At 42.7% G+C, this 12821-nt stretch overlaps 2 protein-coding genes across 2 annotated transcripts; one reads left to right on the top strand and one right to left on the bottom strand.

The window, feature by feature from the left end:
* The first annotated feature begins 479 nt into the window (after positions 1-479).
* gemin4 (gem (nuclear organelle) associated protein 4) lies at positions 480-8341 on the top strand. Its single transcript, XM_085479129.1, has 6 exons — positions 480-719; positions 1315-3303; positions 4770-4926; positions 5034-5298; positions 6625-7314; positions 7519-8341. Exons 1-6 carry the CDS (start codon positions 710-712, stop codon positions 7750-7752), a joined length of 3345 nt encoding a protein of 1114 aa, XP_085335255.1. The 5' UTR covers positions 480-709; the 3' UTR covers positions 7753-8341.
* A 113-nt stretch (positions 8342-8454) lies between these two features.
* On the bottom strand, positions 8455-10595 carry LOC146693326 (ceramide synthase-like). The gene is made up of 5 exons (XM_085479131.1): positions 10334-10595; positions 9834-9917; positions 9517-9736; positions 9350-9445; positions 8455-8845 (listed from the first exon to the last, which is right to left on the bottom strand). Exons 1-5 carry the CDS (start codon positions 10453-10455, stop codon positions 8570-8572), a joined length of 798 nt encoding a protein of 265 aa, XP_085335257.1. The 5' UTR covers positions 10456-10595; the 3' UTR covers positions 8455-8569.
* Positions 10596-12821: the final 2226 nt, after the last annotated feature.

The raw sequence follows: 12821 nt of genomic DNA, 5'->3' as shown, positions 1-12821 counted from the left end.
GAAGGTTTTTGTTTTTTTTTTTTGTTTTTTTTCGTACTTTAATTAAATTTATGCACATATTACAATCTCTCGTTGGGAGACAACATTAGTGCAACAACATCTTGAAAAGGTTGAATAAGAAACCAAACGAAATAGGAAAAAAAAAAAGTGGTGGTCGAAGGTGATCACTGTCAGGAAGTTACTGTCAGACGTTTTCCGCGGCTGTGTGTTTCATGCCTGAAAGTAAAGTAGTCGATGCATTATGCGGCTCTTGGTGCTGTTTGTATTACACCGAAATGTTGGAAACCATAAAAATGTGAAAATGAAGCTACATCTATTAACTATTAAGGAAAATATTTAAAAACAAAACAAAAAACAATAACCAAAATTGTTTACCCAACAAAAATGACATTCTGGGGCTGAATAGAGCTCTATTTATTCTGCCATATGCTTAGAGCGCCCTCTATGAAACCGGAAATCCACAGAGTGGGAGTTCTTGATCATGAATACTCTCTGGTTGCACACGCTGACGCTAACAGCGGAAGCGCTTTATACGAAGTTTGTGTCACTCTGATAGAAACCTTTGCTGGGAGGTAGTATCGTGTTTGCTCTCTACTTCATTATACTCTGATGTAAAGTATTAGAGCTGTGGTACAGCTTATAGTTGGAACTAAAATTAGCAAACTAGCTTCTCAGCATCCAGGTCCACTCTGCAGCTTTGGCACTAATAATGAACAAAGGTAACCGTTACACTCCTCACGTTCCCATACAGAAAACACGAGTCACAATTTCTGTTTTGCTACAGTTAATGTTGCATGTGCAGAGATTTTTCGCCATAATCAACCCCCACAAAATTAAACAGTATCAGCTTTAGCAGTTTAAGAGGTAATGCTGTTCTCTAACCGCTCTGCTGTATGTGTGTGAGAATGACAGAGCAGCGACATTTTTTTCTATATATATTTATATAGCTTGTATTCATTCTGTGTGGAACTGAAAAATAGACACCAATACCTTATTCTACAGAGTGTGGATGTTCATATACAAGATCACGATTTAAAATAATGAGATATAAGTAACCTCTCTGAGCTCAGGCTTCAGACCATGTTCCTTCCACTGTCAACTTAAGATGAACCAGAGTTGAACTTCAGCTTATCTCCAGTCAAAAGCCATTTTCAAAGTGGCATTTTTTGGTCTTAAGATCAACTGTGTTGTTTTTTGCGCAGCTTTGCCATTTTAGGCTACTTTAAGGAGCCGAGAGGACAGTTAAAAATTTTGAAAAAAATCCATTTCCTCTGGCAAATTTGAGTTTTGATGCCTTTTCTCTTGTTCTTTCAGACTCGACAGTGCTTCAGGGAGCTTTCCTCCTGGCTGATAAGCTGTGTTCCCCCTCATCTCTGTCCACCATTCAGAAAGCAGACTGGAGCCGGGTGGGACATGTGATCCTGGAAGCACTCAAAGAAATCTGCAGACAGGATGAAGTCAGTGACTGTCCCAACCCAGCAGCTGAGAGCTGGAAAAAGAGGATGGTTTGTGTTGTGTGGCTGAAGCTGCTGTGCAGAGAGGCTGAGGAGAACGTTGAGTTTGCTTGGAGGGAGAACCCTTTCTTCTCTCTCCAAAACAGCCTCCCTGAGGTCAGCCGTGTCGTCCTGCTGGAGCTGGTGAAGTCAGCAGCAGCTGCGGGTGTTTTTGCCAGTTTCCTCCTGCATCTTCCTCACGCTCAAATCTGTGCTGAGCTGGAAAGGCTGGTGGAACATGTGAGGAGCGATCCCATAGGGGAAGACGATGTCCGACTCCTTCTGGAGGTTTGGTGGGAGCTGTGGAAAGGCAGAGTGGAAGAGGAGGTTGGAGAAGAAGAGAGCATAGAGAAGATGTTTGCCAGCCAGCTTGCTCGCCTCTCCTCTGAGTCCTCCAGTCTGTCCCCTCAGGCTGCAAAGAGGTTAAAGTTAGACACGCCAAATTCAGCAGATATTCTGCACATTCTTCTTTACGCACTCAAAGACATGAAAGGTCACATATCCTCACCTGACCTCTGCTTTCAGGCCTTATCCATTTCCCTCGATGCTCTTTACACAACCTTCCTGATAGACCAAAACGTGGCGCTTCCAGCTAAAGAGAAGTTGGACTGTTTGTGTAAAATCCTCCGAGCCAGGGCGGAGAACATGGAGAAGCTGAGTCCTGAAATGATTCAGGAAGCTCTGAAAGACTTGCGTGCTTCTCACACACCTTCTCAGTTTAATCTGCGGCAGATGAAGCTGAGTGAAGCCCTGAGGATTATCACAGAGCTTGCACAGTTTTGGCAAAGCGGTGTTCTCAGTCAGTGTGACCACTCCAGCCCTAGTTACTCTGCTTTCCAGCTAGAACAAAGCATCCAGAGGGTCCTGGCTTCTCTAGAGGAAGCACCCGGAGCTGGTAGTGACGACTTTGAAGGAGAGAATGATACACTCAGAGGTGTGCTGAAGTCACTGTCCCTCCCTGCCGCAGAGAGCAGCCCTGAAGTGAGCGCAGAGGTTGCTGCTGTCATCATCACCCATCACCTGGAAGACTGTGAGGACTTTGCAGCGTTGTTTGCCAGCGAGCCATTATGGGCAGAACGTGCGGATCGCTGGCTCGACTGCCTGGAAAAAAACCAGGGGGCATTCCGGCAGCACAGCACCCTCATGAGCCTCGCCTCCACCCTAATGAGCAGACTCCATAGTGAGAGCGCTAATGTGAGGCAGTGTCACAAACTGCTGAAAATCACTTCAGGTATTTTCTCCACACTCACATTAGAAGACCAGAACAAAGCGTTGGCTGCCATGCTGAGATTATCCAGCAGAGGGTTCTTCGAGTGCTCTGTACCTGCTGCTCTAGCTGATGGGTTTGAACAGGAGCTCAACATGGCCTTCAACTGCATCATTCAGGGGGCGGGCGGAGCTTCAGTGGGAGCTTCACAGGGCAATCTGACTACGGCAGCCTCTCTAGTTGCAAGAGTGGCCTTTCAGAACCCCAAAGCCACTTTGAGGTCCTGCTGTCATTCGGCTGTTTTCAACAAAGGAGCTTTCTCTCTAATGGCTAAGATCCTGGAACAGCTGCCAGGACTCAGAGAGCAGAGGGGAAGAAGAGATGGAGGGAGGAAAAATGTGGTGTGCAGTTTACTTTGCAAGTGTTTACAGGACATGATCCAGACCAAGTCACTGTTAGCAACTGAAAAAGAACAGTTCCTCAAGTTTCTGGGTCTGCTCATGGAGCCCGTCACTTCAGCTGAGGGAGAAGGAAAGAGGGAAAGCGTTCTGTCACCTCAGGAAGTCGTGAAAACCTTTGTCCTGCCTAACCTCTCAGCTACAGGTGAATATCACATGTTTATGTTTACCACAACCTACATTAGCTATTTTATTAGCATTTTACAGTTGTGATCAAAAGTTTAGATCCACTCGTCATGGATATGAATGTCATGGTAAACGTGGTGCTTCCATCACGTCTGGGCTTTTAACATTTCCAGGGTGGAATGATTGTACAGCATACATGTGTGATGACTTTGAAAAAACCCAAACAAGAATTGGATTCACAGGTTTTAATTTATTTTCACTGATCCTGACAGGGTCAAAATTCTAAATGTTAAATGAAAAGGTTAAGTGTACCGTAGCATGTTGCATCTTCATCAGACACTTTTAGTAGTTACCAATAAGCATCTGGCATAATTCTTGGCAGAATTGATAGGTTATTCAAAATTATTGGTTTCCAGGCATAGACCACTAGAGTTGAGGTCTGGGCTTTAGGAAGGGAATTCCAGAAGGTTACGGTAACGTCAGCCTTCTTTATCCACGTTTCAACCATCTGACTGTTGATTTGAGCCACAGAGCATGATGCTACCACGACCATGCTTGACAGCAGGTACAGCATTCTTAGGTTTGAAAGCCTCTGCAGCTGCAAGTGTCAGTTAAGTGTGAAGATGTCGATTTTGGAACAGGGGCTTCTATATTGGCACCTTCTTGGTCCATGGCGATGTAAAAAAAAAAAAAAAACAACTCTTCACTGTGGACAGTGATGCTGCTGTTCCAGAAGTTTCCAGTTAAAGGCAGGCTTGATGGTCCCTGGGTTGTCCCTGAACCACTTTCATCTTATCTGAGATTGACTGTTTGTCTTTTCCAGAAATTGGAACAGCGGTTCAATTACAGTGTACTTGTTCTTACATACAGTTGTTTGAACTGGTGATCACAGAGTCTAGCTGCTGAAAGCTGGCTCCATTAAGTATCTGGAATGACCTTCCTAAAGTTCTGAACTGAACCCTGTTTAAAAGTTGTGCACTATGACCAACCAATTTAAATGAAATGTGTTTAAATTAAATACCAATTCTGCCAATAAGAGTGTTTAAATAGCAGCCAGAGTTAAGGCAGATGACTACTAAAAGCATCTGGTTAAAGTGTGGTTAAAGGCACATTTAATCAAATATTAGTAAGGTGCATGTATATATGAGAGCCTGTATGTTAAATCTTGGCCCTGTGTGCATCAAAGAAAATCTAAAATAAATTCAAACTTGCATTCAGACATGCACCCTATTTTTTTCTTTTTTTAAAGTCATTACAGATGGATGCTATACAAGCATTCCAGCCTAGAAAAGAAACAGGTTAAGGAAATCATGAAAAGTCACCCAAATCAACCTGACATGAGTGGATGGAAACCTCTGACCACAGCTGTAGATTCATTTTAAGTTACATTTGGCTAATCTACCTATAACCCAAGGCTGTCACATAAATGCATTGGGATGTAAAGTAAATTATTTGTCACTGATAGTTATTCTGTGGTTCTGCCAGCTCACTGTTCTGTGGATGCAGAGCTGAGTATCCAGCTTCTTCAGACTGCTTTGTCTGTGGACGTGCAGGAAGCAGCCACCACTCCTCACTGGGTGTTCGACTGCTCTCCTTTCCCCCTCCTCTACATGCTGGCCCAGCTACACAACCAGACTCTCAGGTTTGTATCATAAGTAAAGCTTTCCACTTTTTTATTTCTGAGCTGTTAAACCTTTATAGCGTTTAACATCATTTGATTTCAACTTAAACCCACCTGATCCCTCCTAGATGTTGGGAGCAACCACCAGACCACCACATCTGGTCCATGGATATGAAGGAGCTGCTGTTGTCAGTGCTGACCACTCTGGGGCAGGTGGTGGGTGCGGAGGTGGCAGCGGCCCCCAGCAGCTGGTCCCGAGCGCTGTTCTGGCTCCACAACAAGATGGAAGAGCTGGACTGGACGGTTCAGTTCCTGCTGAACCCTGTGTGGGGGGAGCACTTTAAAAATGAAGTGCCCTCCTCTCTACTTGCTGTGTGTGATCTACCTGAACAGGTATGTCCTACTGCGGAACCCGCCTACTCCTGAATTTCTTTGAAGAACAGTGTCAAGTATCAACATCCAATCTGTGAAAATGCAAACCCAGGTCTGGGTAAAACATAAATAAAACAGAATGAATTTATTTGCAAACATCTTAAACCCTCATTTTATTCAAAGTACAACACTCAACGTGTCAAATGTTTAAACTGAGAAAATGTACCTTTTTTTAAAAAAAAAAAAAAAGAAGAAGAAGAAAAAAAATCTCCTTTTCAATTTGGAGGCAGAACTTTAAGACAAGGCCTTAAAAGACTGGAAAAGTCAGTGTTACTAAAACAAGTGGCTGATAACTAATTGGGTTAACTGGAAGCAAGTCAGTAACAATACAGAGTACAAAGAGCATCTTTGAGAGGCAGTGTTTCTCAGAAGTAAAAGATGGGCAGAGATATACCAGTCTGCAAAGAAATGTAATCGCAAAGATTTTGAGTATCTCATCATCTCTGGTACATAACTTCAAAAAAGTTCAAAGCATCTGGAGAAATCTCTGTGGCAGAGGACAGGCCCTCAGAAAGCAATGGATTAAAAAAAAAACAGCCATGATTCCATCATAGAAATCAGGAACGCTTCCAGAAATCACTGTTTGTGAATATGATCCAGAAACACTGCCGTCTTCTCTGAGGCAAAGCTCATAAATGGATCGATAGATCCAAACTGTTCTGTGATCAGATAAATCAAAACTCGAAAGCCCTGAAAGGTCAAATTAACTGAAACTTTTTTTAAAAAAACAGAAAATAGAAAAACGCGTAAAAGCACACAAACCACAACTGAAGTGTTAATCAGGACACAATAATGTGATGGACCGGCTAGAGAAGTGACCAGAACCAAAACATGCACACGATCACACTGAGACATGCTTAAAAGAAGAGGACTCGTCAGAGAAGACGATGCAGGATAACACAAGGTTCATATAAAACTGTAGATACTGTACATGTTTGCTATTAGCTGTTAAACAGCCATCTGTTATTATGTCCACAAAAACACTTCCATTTTTTTAATGATTTTTCTATTTGCTGGTGTTCTTTGACCTCTGCGGGCCACCGTAATGTACAAGTTTTAGGCTTTCAATCAGCAGATGCTGCTCAGCCTGTAGACCTTTAAGCCATTTTTGTAGCAGGCTGTAAACCAAATTTTTAATGCTGTAAATTTGGGCATTTTAACATTGAAATCTGGCTCACAGGCTCACTTTTTGAGAAAAAAAATATGTGATACTGTTATTTGTGTGGTTTCTCTAGAGCTGATTGTTTTTGCTCTCAGTTTGCATTGAACACTATGTCTGTCCTGTAGGAATGGTTGGGTGTGGACCTTCCCTCGTACGGTTTGGGCACAGGTCTTTTAGCCTGGATGGAGTGTTGCTCCATATCTGACTCTCTGCAGAGCACCATGCTGTCCTGTCTCACTCTGGACCAGCACAAACCTGACCACGTCAGCATGTTCAGCAAAGGCCTGCTAGTGGCTCTGACTCAGATGCTGCCCTGGTGCTCCGTCTCCCAGTGGAGCAGGCTGCTGAGAGGCCTCCGTGAGCTGATCACATCCAGCCGCCTTCACGTGCCTTTCTCTCTGGAGTACGTGGACTTTCTGCCCCTACTGGACCTGAGGAAGTTTTCATGTGAACTCCGCCTGTCAGTCCTCCTGCTTCGAGTCCTGCAGCTACTCTGCGGCTCCAGCTGCTCTGACTGGCTGTCGGCGAATGGCTGGGCACACGTAGGCAGGTTATACGCCCACGCTGTGAGGGACATGATGAATTCACTACGAGCCAAACTGCCTCTTCCTTCATCTGGTGCTTTTACTGCTTCTGCTTCAACTCCTCCTAAAACGCCAGCAACCACAGACTCAAATCCAACTCTCATATGTCCAAAGTCCAAAGAAGCCAGAGACACTCCTCTGATATCAAAGGATTCACAGAAGGAGACTGCTCCAAGCCAGGAAGTTCTTTTTGTTCTGAGCCAGCTCTTCTGCCATGTTCAGCACGTCCAGGTACGACTTCTTTACACCATTCTGTCTCTGATTGGCTAATTTTTTCCTCTTATAACCAAGCAGCATGTTTGCTCAAATTTAGTAATGCACTTGGATCAGCATGTGTTATATGCCATTGTATTTGACTGCTACAAAGTTCTCTCGGTGTGTTCTTTTCCTGAGTCAGGACTACAGGCTCACTGGTGAAATGTGTCTTCCCTTCAGGTGATGATGCCAGGAGGCCAATGTGAGCCTCTGTTCCTCTCTAGTCTGGAGATCCTCAGTCAGTACGAGGCCATTATGGCCGCCTTCCCAAACAGCTGCACCCCACTAGAGTGCGACAACACCCGCCACTTCTTCTCTACCATCTCAGACAACTTGGAGAACCTGGAGATGAAGGCTGTGCTGCAGCAGAAAATTGCTCAGCTCGTGTCCTCAGCAGCATTATGCACACACTGATCTATCTGCTGTTTCCCACTGAGCACTTTGAGTTTGCAAAAACTCAATCCTGAATATGCCTGCTGATTAACAACAGTGTAATGTTAAGGTCATGTTTAATATGAGCACCTCTCTAATAATCCGCTAATGATGTCAGTGTATGTACAAGTTATCCCTGTGAGCCAGAAGCTCAGGCTGGAGACGACTCTAAATTGTTTTCTTTATTTTTTTATTCTTGGCTCTATGTGATGTCATAGAAAAGATATTTTTAATATAATGAGACACGGACCTGCTGTATGTGAGGGCAGGACACAAAACTACTCATGTAGGGTGCAAGAATGAAAGCATGGAGATGGAAATAAGGAGGAAATCTGTCACACTGAACTCAAGTTAAGAAGTAACAAGCTTGAACTCTCTGTGAATTAAAAACCAAACTTAAAATCATATTTTGCAACACGTTGAGCAGTTATTCTTATTTGCATTAACATTGTAGACAGCATGAAAACGTAAGCTAAATGTGTGTACTGTACACCAGGGGCACTCAGTCATCATCAGTGTGTTATTATTTCATCCTATATTCATTAAAGTGACTTTAATTTATACAAACAGATTCTGTGTAGTTGGGTAACATTGTTGAGGCTCTAACATATAAAAGCTGAACAGACAAAAGGAAAACAGCACTGCTGACAGACTATGTGATAGAGTCACAGTTAAACAACTCTCTCCTTTTAAATCTGACTTAAGTTTATTATGAAAATAATAAACTTATTTTTTCATTAACTGTAGCAATAATCTGAGGGTTTTGTGTTGTTTTTTTTTTTTGAAAATCATGGAGTCTTCAGTCTTTGCGGGCCGGCCCCTTCCTCTGCCTCAGGTACAGTCTGTTGGCTTTCCTCAACAGAAGTATAAACCAGTAGATCTGTGGAGCCAGGAGCACTAGGTTACCCACGTTGCATTGCAGTGGCAGGTGAAAGACCACTCTGTGCAGAGGAATCCCAAATTGCCGGCCATACATCCAATACATGAAGGGGAAGAGCAGGATCCGACATGTGAAGAAGCTGAGCAAGACAATGATGCCGTTGATCCTGTGGAGTCTGGTGTTGTGGAGACCCAGCTGGATATGAAACACAGAAAGATGGTGAGGGGACTTCCCTAATACATCCATGTGCGTAACACAAAACACTTTTATGCAAACATGATAAGAATTTATGCCATTTGTCGTACTACAACACAATCTTTTGTACATGACCATTATAAACCCTGCACACGGTCCCACAATAAAAACACAGGACCAGGTAGGTTCATCATTAAAAACTGCATTTTGTATTTAAATCAATTATCTTTCTCTAACAGTAAATTTGCTTGATGATCTGAAATTGTTAGTGTGACAGATTTTCACACCCATATGTTTTGGCTAGTCTCTGGTGTCTTTGTACAGTCTGCCACTCTGGTCCTGTCAGCTGTGGGAGACTCCTCGATCTATGGATCGGGAGCTTAGGTCCTGTTCCTGTGCTGCCAAGATCGAAGCCTCTGTGCTGTACTTTAAGCAGACCTTTTCTTGCCACTAGTGGGATTTCTTGATGTCAGCCTTCCTCTAAAGGTAAATCCCATGCATTACCTGGATGAGAATCTTTCCAATGGAGACAAAAGGAGTGCTGAACTCTGTGATGAACAGGCAGCCGATGAAGAAGTCCCCCAGTCCTCTTCTGAAGAACTGCAAATCAAACATTTAGTGGCAAGTCAGCTTGAACACACAAAGCGGAAGAGACTCCTCAGTGTTCTCACCAGAGTGATGGGCATGAAAATGAGAAGCAAGGCCATATGATGAAGAACCAACATGGAGTCCTTGATGAGAAAAGCCTTCACTGTCTGAAGAGAGTGGCCGCTGTATGAGCTGGAATGACCTTTGAGCTTCTGAGTATGGTAGTGGCTCAGATACATGGCATAGATGTCAAAGACCATGTAGGGCACTCCAAACAATACAAACGCGTTCACCAGCCAGTGACTGTGAAGAGAGACAGGAAACACTTTCACTGAACTAACAAACTGACAATCTAATGATAACTCATGTCTTCATGTGCAACAAACTATGAAACACTAACCTGTCAGCCATGACGTCCCTGCAGGATGTCATGACTGTGACTCCAGCTGCAGTAGCCAGAGAAGCATGTATGGCAGAAACCAGCCTAAAGTAAGCAAAGCAACGGTTTGGGTAGACAGAACTGCACTGGAATACATGCACGTTTATTTGTTGTCTGGCTTTTTAATAGTCCCCACTGCACACGCAATGAATATTCAAACCCTCACAGGCGTGTAATGTGGTGCCTTCGGCACATATCCTACAAACACATAACCAAATTATTATGTCAAATTCTAAAATCTAAGTCAAGCTTATATTTAACGGGAATCAGAGGATTCCTTACGTCAAAAACGCCTCTATGGTTTGTTATATATGTGCCGAATTTAGCTGCTCTTTCCTGTTAGTAATGTGACAAAGGAAGCAAATCTCCGCAGTGTGTGTAACGAGACAGATAAACAACACAACATTAAACTGGCGTTTGTGTTAACGTAGTCTGATGAGGTGACCCGTGTGGATGCTGACCTCTCACTGACACAAACCACGTCAGCGTCGCTCCACTGTGTGAAAGTGGATTTAAGGACTTTTCTGGAGCTGCAGAAAAGTCCAGGGAACACCAGAGCGCCACAGACCAGAGCAGAAAGCATTATGTTAGCCGGCCTCCTCCTGGTCCCCGTAACCGTTTTAACACAGTCTACATACCAACACCTGCCGTAGGGACACCATCGTATTTCAGTAAGCTAACGGCAACTAGCTTCTCTGATGGTTTGTTGAACTTCCGTCAACCTTTATTTAGAGGGCTATGATTGGCTGTAGGAGAAGAGCTTTAAACCAATAGAAATCCTTGACTTTAAACTACCTTTGAATTTCTCAGTCTACTTTATTCGAATCTGTTTCAATACGTTTCTTCTCTTCTTTGGTGATTGAAATATGTATAATATTTAAAAGCTAATGATATTTAAAATTATTAAAAAATACTACCCATCTGTACTTGTATTATTATTTTTATAATGTCCTTTTCACATTTTTCATTGAAAAAGAAATGCACGTGGGAAGGTAATGGTGATTCAGTACTACAGGATTATATTATGTATTTATTTTTTAAAGAGAAAGTTTTAGGAAATTCTATGTTTTAATAAAATTATAAGAAAATGTCGTAATGACAGTGACTTACCAATAACAGGACATGTCAGTCCAGTCTAAGATAAGTCTTCGTTTAACAATATTATGGATTCATGTCCATTTAGATTAAATTACTCATTGAAAAATTACAAATGAAATAAAACACAGGGGCTTAAACAGTTTCCAGTATGCAGTCTGCGATACCAACATATAGTAGAACCAGCGTGTCATATATTTACAGGCAGCAAGCAGGAAAGTGTGCTTGGTTCTCACAGAGCAGGAATGCAAGGCGGCTCCAGCCTTTCTCCAGAGGCATTATAACAGAGAGAGACATGGTACTGAAAGGACCCTGGACTGGAACCTACAGTACAGAAGAATCCTGTACCAGCAAAGATGCTGACAGAAATATAACTTCCAAGGGAAGAAAAGCTTATTTAAAACCATATTTTAATGAAAAGTCAGCAAAATTCTGAGTATTAATTTAACAGATTTGACAGAAGATTCAGTTAATGATCTTCTTGATTTCCTCTTGCCAATTAAAATGAAAGCATGTAGCTAATGAAAGCTACATACTTCAAATTAAGTGCCCAATAAGTGCCCAGAGAACTGCTGCAACAATGGTTTGGAGTTTCTTTGTGACCTCGGGGCAGCAGTCTTTGACCTAAAGCTTAGAAATAGTGCAAACTGGCAACTTGCTAATCTCCTACATCAAGCATTATTTCCAGTTGTGTTGATTATGTTTGACCGCGTGGCCGCAGAGCCTTCAGTTTTCAGGCCCCTCTTCTGTGGAACCAGCTTCCAGTTTGGATTCAGGAGACAGACACTATCTCTACTTTTAAGATTAGGCTTAAAACTTTCCTTTTTGCTAAAGCATATAGTTTGGGCTGGATCAGGTGACTCTGAATCCTCCCTTAGTTATGCTGCAATAGGCATAGGCTGCTGGGGGATTCCCATGATGCATTGAGTATTTCTTCTTCAGTCATCTATCTCACTCACTATGTTTTAATAGTTGTACAAAGTTTTAAAACTTTTTAGTAATCTCTGGCTCTCATCCATAGCATGTCTTCTATTCTGTGTTCCTCCTCTCACCCCAACCGTTCACGGCAGATGGCCGCCCCTCCCTGAGCCTGGTTCTCCCAGAGGTTTCTTTCTGTTGAAAGGGAGTTTTTCCTTTCCACTTTCGCCAAAGTGTTTGCTCATACCCCTTATGATTGTTGGGTTTTTCTCTGTATGTATTATAAAGCGCCTTGAAGTGACTGTTATTGTGATTTGGCACTGTATAGATAAACTAGACTAAACTCTCATCAGTTGGAGGATACTCAACTGCAGAACCAGACTGTGACTGTGACCTATAATACAATGCCATTTTTGAAATCAAATGTATTTCTTTAGAATATTGCAGCACTTTCACAGGAACGCCTCACAGTTGCCTGTTTAAATAAATACACTTGAGTGTTTAATTTGACTGTTGGATTTGTACTTCAGTGCTAGTTGTACTTTATCATACATGTGAACTTTATGAGACCATCTTCTTCTTTCAGCGTCATTTTAAGGGTTGACACAGCAGATCGTCTGATTCCATCTCACTATATCCTGGCATCCTCCTCTGTCACACCAACCCTCTGCATGTCCTCCTTCACTACACACTCTACTGCCCTAGTCGCCTGTCTCAACTTCTCTCTGAACTCTGTGTGCTACATTCTTCCTATTATTAGACCACATTAAACTTTGCAAAGGCTCACAGTTTGGAATTTCATTGACAGGCTTCCTGACAGTGTCGATGCAGCTGTCTGCTTGGCTTCAGCTCTGCTTTTTGCAGTTGGTGAATTGGATTTCTCAATGTGTTTGCCCTATCAGTTGTTTCACAAAGTAGAATTAGATAAGTTATAAC

This window comes from Copadichromis virginalis, linkage group LG14, assembly GCF_057382275.1.
Source record: "Copadichromis virginalis isolate Kocher_CV1m ecotype Utaka linkage group LG14, C_Virginalis_male_GT1.1, whole genome shotgun sequence".
NCBI classification, from domain to species: domain Eukaryota; kingdom Metazoa; phylum Chordata; class Actinopteri; order Cichliformes; family Cichlidae; genus Copadichromis; species Copadichromis virginalis.
The sequence above is the reverse complement of the archived record's forward strand: the minus strand, read 5'-3'. Positions and strand labels throughout refer to the sequence as shown.

Bases quoted from the DNA above. Each gene is read 5' to 3' on its own strand.
- gemin4 (XM_085479129.1), top strand. The intron at 4,927-5,033 runs GTTTGTATCATA...GATCCCTCCTAG, and splicing joins CTACACAACCAGACTCTCAG to ATGTTGGGAGCAACCACCAG. The intron at 7,315-7,518 runs GTACGACTTCTT...TCTTCCCTTCAG, and splicing joins GCCATGTTCAGCACGTCCAG to GTGATGATGCCAGGAGGCCA.
- LOC146693326 (XM_085479131.1), bottom strand. From the start codon at position 10,455: ATGCTTTCTGCTCTGGTCTGTGGCGCTCTGGTGTTCCCTGGACTTTTC. The intron at 9,918-10,333 runs GTCAGCATCCAC...TGCTTACTTTAG, and splicing joins GTGGTTTGTGTCAGTGAGAG to GCTGGTTTCTGCCATACATG. The intron at 8,846-9,349 runs GTAATGCATGGG...TTTCATATCCAG, and splicing joins TTGGAAAGATTCTCATCCAG to CTGGGTCTCCACAACACCAG.